The sequence below is a fragment of the Narcine bancroftii genome, chromosome 4, assembly GCF_036971445.1.
Source record: "Narcine bancroftii isolate sNarBan1 chromosome 4, sNarBan1.hap1, whole genome shotgun sequence".
Classification (NCBI taxonomy): Eukaryota; Metazoa; Chordata; class Chondrichthyes; order Torpediniformes; family Narcinidae; genus Narcine; species Narcine bancroftii.
Genome location: NC_091472.1, coordinates 291055699 through 291069361, shown reverse-complemented (window position 1 = coordinate 291069361; position 13663 = coordinate 291055699). Strand labels below are relative to the sequence as shown.

At 41.1% G+C, this 13663-nt stretch overlaps 1 protein-coding gene across 5 annotated transcripts in view; it reads right to left on the bottom strand.

Annotated features, from left to right (window-relative positions):
* Positions 1 to 13663, bottom strand: part of fap (fibroblast activation protein, alpha) — a 119150-nt gene that overhangs the window by 68591 nt on the left and 36896 nt on the right. For all 5 annotated transcript variants that reach the window (XM_069935360.1, XM_069935365.1, XM_069935361.1 and 2 more), the window contains 2 exons: positions 6531 to 6625; positions 1033 to 1107 (listed from right to left, as the gene is read on the bottom strand). In XM_069935360.1, the coding sequence (XP_069791461.1) occupies positions 1033 to 1107; positions 6531 to 6625 (170 nt within the window). The remainder of the gene's footprint in view (positions 1 to 1032; positions 1108 to 6530; positions 6626 to 13663) is intronic.

Below are 13663 nucleotides of genomic sequence, written 5' to 3'. Positions count from 1 at the left end.
CTACTACAAGTGTGTGTTTGTTGCCTCGCTTCGGCAGTTGGGACCAGTCCAGGCGTTGATAAGTATAATTGGGAAGGGCTAGCGTATTGTAGTTTGAAATCAGCTTTTGAATTTGTAATAAACATTTGTATAAACTGAACTGCTCTTGGTGTGTGTGTCTATTTTCTTTCAGTAGCTCAAACACTGTGACCAATCGAAAACGAACAAAATGAGAGGTATAAATTTACCCAAGACAGCATTCCAATTCATTTTGCCAGTTGCTAATTTCCAAAAATAGTGCCTATTTTCCCAAGCCTTCTTCTCCTTCCCATCTGTATCTTATTCCTTCCTCCTTTTCATTGCTGATCCAATAATTGTTCCTGTACACCATGTTTTACAACTTCATTTGGTGTGAATTTGTAGTTGTTAAGATCCAACTGACCACCGCCAGTGGGCTGATCTCGCCTCAAACTGTGCATCTTGGTGCCTCACAGTTCGGCGGGCAGCAACCTCCTTTGAAGAAGACCGCAGAGCCCACCTCACTGACAAAAGACAAAGGAGGAAAAACCCAACACCCAACCAACCAATTTTCCCCTGCAACTGCTGCAACCGTGTCTGCCTGTCCCGCATCAGACTTGTCAGCCACAAACGAGCCTGCAGCTGACGTGGACATTTACCCCTCCATAAATCTTCGTACGCGAAGCCAAGCCAAAGATTTTTAATTTTACAAAATGGAATTGGAAACATTTGTAAAATAAACGATTAAGTTAAAATAATAAAGTGGATGCTTTTAGTTACATTTTTTGATTTGATGAGATAGAATTTGTATTTAAATAATACATATAGATGGATATGTAAATGTAATAAAAATTAAAGGTATAGTTATCAGGAACTAGGACTATCAATAACGATATATATTATTCATTAAATCAATGGAATATTGAGTGTTCATTTCAATAACAAATCTTTTGTAATGGATTTTGCATTTTCAAGTGTCCTACCAGATATGTAAATTTCTTTTGATTGCATGAAGCAATGATGTGTCACTTTTACCTTTGAATAATTACTTTCCAGAAGTACATATTTTTCATCAGGTGAGACAATGAAATAATTAGCATCGACCTCTGCCTAGGCATTGAAAACAATAGATAAAATTAAAACAAGATTGGTACCTCTTTGCAAAAATCAATGCAAAATAATGGACAACTCATGTGACTTTCTAAGTTAAATAGCAAGCCTCTTATGTGCATACTAGACACAAATAAAATGGGTAATTAACGTACAAAATTGCATGACACCAACCTCTGAAATCAATCTATTTTGATTCAGCTAATATGATGTGTTGTCTATTCAGCAGAAAATACTGCCCAGCATCTGTGGTTTTTAAATGGGATTCTTAATAACATGCAGGCTTGTTGCAAGTAGGGTCAGGATATGGTGGAGAAATCCACAGAATAATTTGTTTTGGTAGATAAGACCTTTTTATTCATAAACAGTTTTCACAGGCTAACAAGAGTCCTAGTCACACAGCACAGTTCACCATGCCAAGCACTAAGTATCAATTCATCACTAAATCTATTTTCCAGCTCTCGGCCCATAACCTTCTATGTTTGAGTTACTGAACTGCTTCTTAAATGATATTAATGATATAACAATTACAACTTGGCCCTTTTAGTCCATGCCAAACATTTTCTCCCGCCTAACCCCACTGACCTATAGTTAACCTGTAACCCTCCATTCCTTTCCTGTCCGTATACATATTCAACCTCCTTAAATGGTAATATCGAGCCTGCCTCCACCACTTCGTCTGGAAGCTTGTTCCACACACCCACCACTCTCTCAGTAAAGAAGTCCCCCCTTCATGTTTCCTCTAAATGTTTGTCCCTAACTCGCAACTCATGTCCTCTCATTTGTATCTCTGTTTCTTCAAGGAAAAAGCCTCTCCATATCAACTATCTATACCCCTGTGATATACTGCAGTACGAACAAACAAGCTCAAACTACGAAGCCTGTACTACAAGCTTTAATTAGCTCAAAACTGGCTCCATGTGTTCTACTACCTACACAAATGCCCGTGTGAGCCTTTATATGGGGCAATGATTTGCAGGGAGTAGGTGGAGCCAGCCTCCCAGGTTATCTCCCTGCAGGTACAGTAGGCAGGCAGGAATGCAGACAGTCCCAGTGGTTGTATTGCCACAACCCCTAATAACTTGAAATACCTCCATCAAATCCCCCTCAACCTTCTACACTCCAAGCAATAAAGACCTAACTTATTTAACCTTTTCCCATAACTTAGACCTTGTTACCCTGGCAACATTCTAATAAATCTCCTCTCACTTTCTCCAATTTGTTGAGTACTTCCTATACTAAATACTCCAAATTTGGCCTCACCAATGCCTTGTACAATTTTCATTCTTTATTTTAAAATTATTTTTATTGAATTTTATCAGAAAAACAAACAAAAAAAAGCAGTAAATCAATTGCAATAAAGCCTTTGCAGATTTATAAATAATAACACATGGTACACTACCGATACTACTTAATTCTAAATCCAATAAACAGTAATACATACTGTATTACTAGTAAGAGACAAGTAAGAACAAAATGAAAAGAAAAAAGAGAAAAAATTCAAACCCACAACAATCAAGATTAAAATTCAAACTGTGGGTAGTGTTAAATCCAAACAAGCAGCCTTAGCGGATCCAAACAAGCACGGCCAGGGCCGTTCATCATTGCACCCAATGAGTCAAATTACGAAAGTGAGCTATAAATGGGTCCTGTCTTATCAAAAGGAATATTGATTTTCATGACATTATTGCTTAACTTTCTGCAGATTTAGAAAGGACATCATATCTAATAACCATTGATGATGTGTAGGTGGGAGCTCATCTTTCCATTTTAACAGAATTGCTCTACATGCTAACAAACTGGAAGATGCTATAACTCTGGAAACATTCTAGTAAATCTTCTCTGCACTCTCTCCAATATGTTGATATCTTTCCTATACTTTGGTGACCAAAACTGTACACAATACTCCAAATTTGGCTTCACCATTGCCTTGTACAATTTTAACAAAACAGCCCAGCTCCTATACTCAATGCTCTGATTTATAAAGGCCAACACACCATAAGCTTTCTTCACCACCCTATTCACATGTGACTTCACCTTCTGGGAACTATGTACCATTATTCCTAGATTCTTCTGTTCCACTGCACTCTTCAATGCCCTACCATTCACTATGTCCTATTTTGATGAGCCCTAACAAAATGTAATGCCTCACACTGATCTGCATTAAACTCCATCTTCCAGCCCCCTCTTCTAACTGGCCTAAATTTGAAACCTTTCCTCACTATCCACAGCTCCACCTATCTTAGTATCATGACATGATTCTAATCCAATTCATCACCTGATCATCCAGGTCATTAATGTATTTGACAAACAGCAATGGACCCAATACTGAACCCTGAGGCACATCACTAGTCACCAGCTTCCAATCTGACAGTTATCTACCACGATTCTCAGCATCTCCCATTCAACCACTGTTGAATCCATTTTACTACTTCAATGTTAATACCTAATGATTGAACCTCCTAACTAACCTTCCCTGAGGAACCTTATCAAAGTCTTTACTAAAGTCCATATGTACAATATCCACTGCCTTACCCTCATCAACTTTCCTAGTAACCTCCTCAAAAAATTCAATAAGGTTTGTCAAACATGATGTTCCCTTCACAAATCCACATTGATTGTTCCTAATCAAAGCCTGCATATCCAAATATTTACATATACCATTTCTAAGAATACTTTCCATTAACTTGCCACCACTGACGTCAAATTTACAGGCCTATAATTACTAGATTTACTCCTAGCACCTTTTTTAAACAATGGAACTACCCTCCAATCCTTTGGCACCATTCGCGTAACTAATGACATTTTAAATAGCTCCGTCAAAGCCCCTACTATTTTTTTACACTAACCTCCCTCAAGGTCCTAGGGAATATCTTGTCGGGGTCTGGAGATTTATCCTCCTTTATTTTCCTTAAGAGCACCAGAACTTCCTCTTCTTTAATCATAATCATTTCCATAACTTCCCTACTTATTTCCCTTACTTTACACAGTTCAATATCCCTCTCCTTAGTAAATACTGAAGAAAAAAAACTGTTCAAAATCTCCCCCATTTCCTTTGGCTCCACACATAGCTTTCCACTCTCATCCTCTAGGGGACCAATTTTATCCCGCACTATTCTTTTGCTGTAGAAACACTTTGGATTTATTTTCACCTTATTTGACAAAGCAACTTTATATCTCCTCTTAGCCTTTCTAATTTCCTTATTAAGATTCTATTTACATTCCTTATATTCTTCTAACACTTCATTTACTTCATGCTGTCTATACTTTTTGTACACCTCTCTCTTTTTCTGAACCATATTTCCAATAACCCTTGTAAACCATGGCTGCTTAAAACTTTTAACCTTTCCTTTCATTCTAACAGGGACATATCGTCTCTGTAACCTTAAAATTTCACCTTTAAAATGCCCTTCATTTTCCATAATTCCATAAATTTTGAAATTTCCCATAAAACAATTTATTCTAGTCCACACCTTCCAAATCCATTCTCATCTCCTTAAAATTAGCCTTTCTCCAATCCAAAATCTCAACCCTGGGTCCAGACCTATCTTTCTCTATAATTATTTTGAAACCAATAGTATTATTGTACTCCTCAACACACACACCTCCGTTATCTGACCTACCTCATTTCCTAATAGCAGATCCAACACTGCCCCTCTATATATTGATGTTGAGAATGATCCTGCATTCATTTAACAAACTCCAAACCATCCAGCCTATTTACAGTATGGGTGTCCCAGTCAATTTGTGGAAAGTTAAAATCTCCCACAATCACAACCAGATGTTTACTTCAAATATCTGTTATTTCCTTACAAATTTCTTCCTTCAGTTCCCTCTTCACATTAAATGGTCTATAATACACCCCCATAAGTGTTACCATTTCTTTCCCACTCCTCAATTCCGCCCATAGTGCTTCTCTAGACAAGCCCTCTAATCTATCCTTCCAAAGCACTGCTGTAATACTCTCACTAACAAGCAATGTAACACCTCCCCCTCTTGTTCCCCTTATTCTATCACACCTGAAGCAACAAAATCCTAGTATGTTTAGTTGCCAATCACATCCGTCCTCCAGCTATGTTTCATTAATGGCTACCACATCATAATTCCAAGTATCAATCCATACTCTAAGCTCATCTACTTTTCTCACTATGCTCTGAGCATTGAAATAAATACATTTAAGAAAATCTCCTTCTCTTTGCTCTCCATTGATTTCTAATGGTGCATACAACTTCTCTGTCTTCATTTTCATCTTTCTCCCCTACATCTATTCTTTCACTCTGCTTCCCCTCCCCCCTTCATATGTAGTTTAAACCCACCAGAGCCACACTTGCAAACCTACCTGCAAGAATATTTGTCCCTTTCCAGTTAAGATGTAAAATGTCCTGCCAGAACAGTACCTGCCTTCCCTAGAATGCTACCCAATTATCTACAAATCCAAAGCCCTCCCTCCTGCACCATGTTTTCAGCCACGTGTTAAGTTTCACCATCTTTCTGTTTCTTTCCTCACCTGCATGTGGCACTGGTAAAAATCCTGAGATTGCTATCCTGGAGGTTCTGTCCTTTAACCTACCTCCTAGCTCCCTAAACCAACCCTAACCCACCCCCACACCCTTCCTCCCCATATCATTGAAAGTACAGAACTGGAAAGTTGCCTGGTGGAGAGCTGATATGCACACAACAGCCAAATAGTTACCTCTGCACTGAACTTATTCCAGCCTTCTGTTTTTCAATGCCTCCAACCTGGGACTAGTAAATTTAACAACTTACATGATCCTTACTTTTAAGAATGAAGATGAAGTTGAATATTTCTTGTCATTCATCTAACTTTATGCTAGATGACTATATATCACTTTAAGTTTAAGCTGATGGTTTCATTTTGAACTTTCTTTCATGGGATAGATGTTGCATGAGGCTAAAATTATGTTGTGGCTATATTCCAATTGTCCAAATAACTCTACACAGTTAAGAGTAAGTTCAACATGCTGACAGCTAATTCAGCGCTGACAGAGAGGCACTCTTGACACAACTTTTGTTGGAACATAGAAACAGGGCTGTATTAAAAACATTTTCAATGGGTATTTGTTTTATTTGTCATTGAAGTCTATCATTTTGTGCATATAAATAATCAGATATTATGCACTTTTCACAGATGGAGATGGATAGCTGAAAGAATATATTTCAGGATTTTATCATTCAACAATGTTTCAAAGATATTATCACAGCTATTGATATTCTGCCTATTTTATTTGTTTCTTTATTTAATCAAATATGTTTTTAAATTTACTTCTTTTTAAAAGTATTGCCCAGGCAATACACACAACATTACACAGGCATGTCACTGCAAACAGCAAAGTATCAATGTAAATCAGTTACATTTGTAAAAGTTCCCGAGAACGTTTCAGGTATAAAATAAAGATACTTACAAATGTGGTGTTCAGCAGAAAATTACGTGTTTCCTGTGTTTCAACATTGTAGCGAATAATATTGTTATCATTGTCTCTGTGTAAGTATTCATTCCCTAAAAAGATTAATGTTAACATTTTAAGACACATCTCGACATAACATGCATGTTATATATGCAGTACATAAATGCCATTTTCTTTTTAAATGGTTTGATATATAGTAGAGTCTGGAAGGATTTGTATGAGCAGTTATTCGGCGGTCTCTCTGCCTGTGGGTAGAAGCTATTTCCCAGCCTGGTGGTTCTGGCTCTGACACTCCTGTATCCCCTTCCCAATGGAAGGAGCTGTGTGTGGGGGTGATCGGGGTCCTCAACAATTTTGTGAGCCCCTTTCAAATAATGATCCCTGCAGATCACGTTTTTGGGGGAATAGGAAAAGAGAGGGTTCAGGAGGAGGGGGGAGGAGGCTAACAGAAACAGGAAAAGTCGATGTTAATGTCATCTGGTTGGAGGGCACCCAGACGGAACATGAGATGTTGTTCATCCGATTTGTGGGCGGCCTCAGTCTGACAGTAGACCATGGACAGACGTGTCAGCAGGGGAATGAGGCGAGGAATTGAAATGGATTGCCACTTTGATCACAGCAAATGTAGACCTTGGTGTTTCACTCTGTTGTGGGTTATTAGTCAACCAGTCAACCAGTTTACCTATCTCGGCTGCACCATTTCATCAGATGCAAGGATCGACAATGAGATAGACAACAGACTCGCCAAGGCAAATAGCGCCTTTGGAAGACTACACAAAAGAGTCTGGAAAAACAACCAACTGAAAAACCTCACAAAGATAAGCGTATACAGAGCCGTTGTCATACCCACACTCCTGTTCGGCTCCGAATCATGGGTCCTCTACCGGCACCACCTACGGCTCCTAGAACGCTTCCACCAGCGTTGTCTCCGCTCCATCCTCAACATCCATTGGAGCGTTTACACCCCTAACGTCGAAGTACTCGAGATGGCAGAGGTCGACAGCATCGAGTCCACGCTGCTGAAGATCCAGCTGCGCTGGGTGGGTCACGTCTCCAGAATGGAGGCACATCGCCTTCCCAAGATCGTGTAATATGGCGAGCTCTCCACTGGCCACCGTGACAGAGGTGCACCAAAGAAAAGGTACAAGGATTGCCTAAAGAAATCTCTTGGTGCCTGCCACATTGACCACCGCCAGTGGGCTGATATCGCCTCAAACCGTGCATCTTGGCGCCTCACAGTTTGGCGGGCAGCAACCTCCTTTGAAGAAGACCGCAGAGCCCACCTCACTGACAAAAGGCAAAGGAGGAAAAACCCAACACCCAACCCCAACCCACCAATTTTCCCCTGCAACCGCGTCTGCCTGTCCCGCATCGGACTTGTCAGCCACAAACGAGCCTGCAGCTGACGTGGACATTACCCCTCCATAAATCTTCATCCGCGAAGCCAAGCCAAAGAGAAGAGGGTTATTAGTTAAAGGAAAAAAATTGTGAAGACCCACTTTAGATGTGTAATTGGTGTCATCTGTGAACTACACTAATGTGACAAAAACCCACAATGCACATGACCACATTAATGCATCATGCACGGAAACCCCAAAAGTTAACTGGATGACTTTAGAATCAGAGTCAAACAGTACAGAAACAGGCCCTTTGGTCCTCTGTGTCTATACTGACCACATATGTACACAAATCCGATTTAAATCATTTAATCTTTTGCCAGCTATGCCCTGGCAATTTTAGTGCTTATTTAGACGTTCCTTGAATGTTCAAGGTATTTGCCTCCACCACATTCTCAGACAGGACATTCCAGAGTTTAAGCATCGTCTGGGTGAAAAACTCTTTCTCAAATCCCTTCATACATCTCTATGGGAAAAAGTTTCTCATGTTCAACCCCAACTATTCAACTGACATAGGTGTTAAATTTTCCATTAAGGCTGATTTATCATCAAAACTGAATCATAGTATACAAAAAAAAATGCAGCTTTATATAATACAATTCTAGGTAAAAATTTATTATTTTAGTCACCAAAAATATACTCTGCATTCTATTACAAGCCTGTACATTGAAATAAAAAGTGGAGCAAATGAGCTAAAATAGTAACTATCCGAATAACTGCAAGATTTGAGGACCAGGTTGTAAAGACTTGTTGATCCAAACCAAGGTTTTTATTAACTAAAAGACCAGAGCACATCACAAGTAGGTCGACCAGTCCAGAATGACCGGGTCTGGCTAGCAGCAATCCTTTAAGACCTGCCAGTAGGTGTGGCTACACTCTCAGCCAATCACAGTCATCCTACACTACCACCTGGACATCGTCACATTGGTGATAGAATCTGTACTATCACACAGGTGTGTCCCATTGAAATACTCTGGCTATTAAATTCAATTAATGGATCCAGGTATCTATGAGAAGTCTATGATATATTGTGCAATAAGCTTTCTATGCTTCTATACATTTGGATAGGTACATGTAGCTTAGAATAATAGAAGGCTGTGGGAAAGCCTAGTAATTTCTAAGGTAGGAACATGCTCAGCACAACTTTGTGGGCCAAAAGGCCCATTTCTAATGTGGATATTATGCTAACTTTCCTTTGGTTCATACATGCACATGCATGAGCTGATTCTAACAATATCTTGGGTTTTGAATAAATTGCTAAAAACAAAAGACAGTGAAAACAGATGTCCACAAAATATTCAAATGTTGTATTCATTGTGCAACATGGATGTTTATACAATGTTAGTGAGAACCAGATGTGAATAAAAACCAATATCTGATATTTCATTGTTTTTAATGAGTTCAGCCTATTATTGGTGCTGCAAGATATCCACCGCATGTCTTTATTTCCTTTTAAATGAATCACTTTCATAACAATTCAAGATTTATATTATCCAGAAATATTAATAGACTGTGTGATATTCCATTCATTTCCCAAGTCAGCAAAGTGTGTGCCTGTGGTGAATCTCTGTCAACCTGCCTGTCTCCCCCCCCCCCACCCCCTCCCCGACTCTGGCGAGCCTTGCTCTACTAACATTGGCTGTACATTATCTCTACTGTTAAGGACACTCCCCTTGGATATAACTGTAGATGCACCTTTTGTCTTTCATTTTTGTACCATGAGTTTCTGCTAATAAAAGCCATGATTATTGTTTGACCACATCATCTTTGTCTACTTCATCAATTTTATTAGCAGAAATGGATGCAGCCCTCAAGCCAGAGTGGCTGATAATCGACCAGTCTGCCCCAAGGGCCAGAGAAATTTTCAACCACTGGATTGCTTGTTTCGATTACTACATGGCTCGAAACAACGTGGTCGATGAGGCGATACAGTGAGGCCACCTGAAATCTCTGCTGGGTGAGGTCCCTTTCGCCGTAACGCAAGGAGCTACCACTCTGGCTATAGCCCGGGAACGTCTGACTGCTAACTGTGCAGTGCCACGGAATGTGGTGCTTGCTCAACACCAGTGGCTGACTAGACGCCAGAAACCCAGGGAAAGTGATGCTGCCTATGCACTGGCCCTCGACTCGCTGGCAAATGAATGTGATGTCAGGGCAGTCAATCTGTAACAACACTGCAATGCCTTGAAGCTGGGTGCTTTTGTCAATGGGATTGACTCCAGTTACATCTGACAGAGACTGCTGGAGACAGAGCCCTTAACCTATGACCGGGCAGTCACTCTAGCCAAAACAGTGAGAAGTGCCATGCGGCCCAGTGAAATGCTAGAAACCGAAAAGGAAACATCCAGGAGTGCTGGAACCCCGAAGGAAAGAAAAGGGCAAACTCCTGAAAACTGCTACTTCTGTGATAAGATTTGGCACCCCAGACAGAAGTGCCCAGCTGAATTTGCTACCTGCAGCTATTGTGGGAAACTTGGCCACTTCGCTAAAGCATGTAAGGTGAAAAGTACTCCCACTGATAAGAAGAGAAGCACCAAGAAAATGTGTCCTGGAGCTGCAGGAATGGAAGACAACTGTGAAAAGGGGGAATTTTCAGATGCTGCATCGACTTCAAGTGACGGTGAGGTGAGATCCCCTGCGATAGCTCAATTGACAATAAAGCTTGGGGGATGTTATGGACTGGAATGGTCGACTATGAAGGGGGAGGTGAATGGTGAGACTTGATTGTCTTAGATTCAGGGAGTACTGACAGCTACATCCACGAGAAAGTTGCCAGTGCCTTAAATTTGTGGAGATATCCAGCAAACCGAAAGCTATCGATGGCTTGTAGTGAACTTACAAAAACTGTACAGGACAAGTATAAAGTTAATTTAAATTTGCAGGGACATTACCTTGCTGATATGTGGCTCTTTATTATGCCAGAGCTCTGCACCCCTGTGTTACTGGGGTTAGATATTCAATCTCAGATGAACAGTGTAGTGTTAGAGTTCGGTGGTCCAATACCCACACTTACCATCCCCCGCGCTATTTACTGCAGTCTGTTCGCATTAAAGATCAAAGATTTATCCCCTGAGTGTCAGCCGATTGCCACTAAGAGCCATTCTTACAGCAAAGAGGATCGTGAATTTATCAAAGCGGAGACCCAGAGACTGCTTAAAGAGGGAGTAATTGAACCTAGTAAGAGTCCAAGGCAGGCCCAAGTGGAAGTCGTGAAAAATCACACTAAGAGATGACTGGCTATTGACTGCAGCCAGACAATCAACCATTACACTAACCTGGATGCCTACCCACTGCCACGCATCAGTGAAATACAAAGTGTATTCCACTATCGACCTCAAAGCAGCTTATCACCAAATCCCCATTAAGAAAAGGGAACAAACCTATACGGCTTTTGAGGCTGATGGGGGGTTATACCAGTTTAAAGGGGTACCTTTTGGGGTCACTAATGGTATGTCAGTGTTTCAGAGGGAAATGGATAAGATTGTTAGGATGTATGAGTTACAGGGTACATTTCCTTATCTGGATAATGTCACTATCTGTGGGAAAACACAGGCTGAGCACGACAACAACTTAAAGAAATTTTTAGCAACAGCTAAAAAACTCAACCTTACATTTAACGAGGGCAAATGTGTGTTCAATGCGACAGAGCTACCCATTCTGGGCTACATTGTCTGCAATGGCAAAATCCGCCCTGGCCCGGAAAGAATGGCCCCCCCTTAAGAAGTTACCAACCCCACACTCAACAAAAGCCCTTAAAAGGTGTATGGGATTCTACTGCAAATGGGTTCTGGACTACGCCATGAAGGCATGCCCTCTGTTTGACACTAAACCATTTCCTCTCTCTCCAATGGCCTTGAAGGCTTTTGAGAGAATTAAAGCTGATATTGCCAAAGCTGCACTCTCATCCATTGATGAGGATGTCCCATTCCAAGTGGAAACTGATGCCTCAGATTGTGCCTTGGCAGGAATCCTTAATCAAAAGGGCAGACCTGTGGCATTCTTCTCCCGCACATTACGCGGACCTGAACTTAAACATCTTGCCATTGAAAAAGAAGCCCAGGCTATTATTGAAGCTGTTGCTACTGGAGACACTTTCTAGCCGGCAGAAAATTTACTCTTGTCACTGATCAGAAATCAGTAGCCTACATGTTTAGTATTAAACACAAAAGTAAAATCAAGAATGATAAGATGGCACGCTGGCGAATAGAACTCTCAACTTATAATTATGAGATCCAGTACAGACCGGACAGGTTAAATGATCCCTCTGACGCATTGTCACGATCTGCTGCTGGTGCTCAGCTGGAGGGGCTAAAAGAGATCCATAGCAGACTGTGCCACCCAGGAGTCACGAGATTCTTCCACTACTTAAGGGCTAACAATCTTCCTTACTCTTTGGAAGAAGTCAGGAAAATGACTAAAAGTTGTCCTGTTTGCGCAGAATGCAAAACGAAATACTTCAAAGCTCTGGAGGCCACTCTCATCAAAGCAACCCAACCTTTTGAGAGGATTAGCTTAGATTTTAAAGGATGGTTACCTTCCAACAACAAAAATGTATATTTCCTAACAGTAATTGACAAATATTCCAGGTTGTGATACTTTGCCCTGACATCTCGTCAGCGTCTGACATTAAGTCACTTGACAGAATTTTCAGCATTTTTGATTTTCCCAATTACTTTCATACCGATAGGGGCTCAGTATTCATGAGCGCTGAACTGCCGCGAGTCCTGCTATGGAAGGGGATTGCCACCAGTCATACCACGAGCTACAACATGCAAGACAATGGGCAGGTTGAAAGGGCTAATGCTACAGTCTGGAAGACTGTTAATCTTGCTTTAAAAACACTTGGTTACCCTGTTACCCGGTGGCAGGAGGTGCTGCCTGAGGCACTACATTCTATTCGGTCTTTATTGTGTACTGCAACAAATCAAACACCTCATGAACATATGTTTGCCTTTCCTAGGAAATCAGGAACTGTGATGGACTGGCCAGCCTGTTTATCTGAGCCTAGAACCGTGCTGCTGAAGAGCCATGCTCGGGCGTGTAAAACAGACCCTCTAGTCCAACCAGTTCAGCTACTGCATACCAACCCCAACTACGCTCATGTTAAATTCCCAGACAGGAGTACTGACTCTGTACCCCTAAGAGATCTGGCTTCGCCTGGTTCGTCCCTTCCTCACACCCCTACTAAGAGTGAACCTGAGAGATTGGACTCACCCAACCCCCCCCCAGCCTGTGACCCCTAGTAAGCTTTCAGATGGCCATGCTGAGGCTCCACTCTGGAACGGTTCCAGAAGTCAGTCCTTCCCACACTACAGACCCAGGAACTGTACCAGTTCCCAAGTTTGCAAAGGAACCACCTGTTTTGAGAAAAAGCACCAGAATTCGTAAACAACCTGATAGGCTGACATATTCATAAAACATCTCATTATATTTTTGATTGCTTGCTGGATAATGGCGTATTTGGCTGTTATCGCTTGCTTCAGTCTTTACAGCAGCTGTCCTTTTGATTTTAACCCTTCTTCTGCTGGGTGGAGACTGTGGTGAATGTCTGCCAAGCTGCCTGTCTCCCCTCTGGCGAGCCTTGCTGTAGTAACATTGGCTGTGCATTATCCCTACTGTTAAGGACACTCCCCTTGGGTATAACTATGTATACACCTATTGTATTTCATTTTTGTACCATGAGTTTCTGCTAATAAAAGCCACGATTATTGCTTGACCACATCGTCTTTGTCT